The following is a 1,092-nucleotide window of genomic DNA, read 5'->3' as shown; positions in this document are numbered from 1 at the left end:
GCACCTCAACAAGTTACAGATCGGCGCATGGCGCTTCGTGCCGGTCACGTTGAAGAGCTGGAAGCCGTCGTCACTTTCACTCGCGGTTCCCGAGTCCTGAGTAAATGAAGATTCAGGAGAAGGCGTCACAGGAGCGATAGTTGGTGGGGCAGTAGTAGAAGGCGCAACGGTAGCAATGGGCGCGGTTGTCGAAGGAGGGGTCGTCGTCGGTGGTGCAGTGGTAGACACAGGAACAGTAGTAGGTAAGATTTCTTGCTCAACGGGCGGGGTAGTAGTAACAGGGGCAGTAGTAGCAGGACGCACCGTAGTGGGGGAAGGCGTCTGCGTCGTAGGAGCCGGAGTCTGTGTCGGCGTTGGTGTCGACGTCTGGGTCGGAGCCTGGGTAGGCGGCGCCGTGGTCGGAGCTGCCGTGGTCGGCTTTGGGGCAGTAGTCGTCGGCGTGCTCTGCTTCGGCGAGGATTGCGAAGTCGATCCACCCGAAGGGAACTGGTTGGCGCCTTGCGTGCACGAGTCGGCAGTGAGTGACACCGTGTCTTCGATCGAGTTGCCGTTCACGTCTGTCATGGAGATGGTCAAGCTGCTGAGGTCCGTCTGAACTTGACTGGCGCCGTCCAGCAGATAGTAGTAGGCCGAACCGAGCATGGTCGTGTCCTGGCCGTTGATCTTCAGACTCTTGACACCCGTAGCACAGTTGGTCGGCTGGACACCCATCCAGTAGTTGTTGCTACCGCCCTTGAGGCAGTAGTTGACATTGCCCGACACGGGGCAGTCCACGAACTTCCATTTGACCGTGTATCGGGACGGGTGGGATCCGGTAAGCGTCTTGAAGACGGACGGCGACAGATCGAGGTCACCGTGCTTGCACTCCGGGCAGCGGTCGAGAATCTGCACCACGACAGTCGTGGTCTGGTCGGCACACCTGTCGTCGGCGCACGACACCTCGGCGCAGCGGCCGCAGTTCTGGAGACCGTCCCATTGCTCGTCGTTCAAAGCGGCGTAGTCGGTGGTGGCGAAGTCCAGTGCCGACATCATGTTGCAATTACCGGCACTTGTCTGACCCAACGTGTAGGCCGTGCCGTCACCGGTGAAGTA

The 1,092-nt window shown here is 60.1% G+C and overlaps 1 protein-coding gene across 1 annotated transcript; it reads right to left on the bottom strand.

Annotated features, from left to right (window-relative positions):
* Positions 1-4: 4 nt before the first annotated feature.
* Positions 5-1,077, bottom strand: PPTG_19485 (hypothetical protein; the record flags this gene model as incomplete). The annotated part of the gene is made up of 1 exon (XM_008917934.1): positions 5-1,077. A coding segment is annotated over exon 1 (1,026 nt), but the record flags the coding sequence as incomplete, so codon positions are not given.
* Positions 1,078-1,092: the final 15 nt, after the last annotated feature.

The sequence above is a fragment of the Phytophthora parasitica genome (genome assembly GCF_000247585.1).
Source record: "Phytophthora parasitica INRA-310 unplaced genomic scaffold supercont2.124, whole genome shotgun sequence".
NCBI lineage: Eukaryota > Oomycota > Peronosporomycetes > Peronosporales > Peronosporaceae > Phytophthora > Phytophthora nicotianae.
The sequence above is the reverse complement of the archived record's forward strand: the minus strand, read 5'-3'. Positions and strand labels throughout refer to the sequence as shown.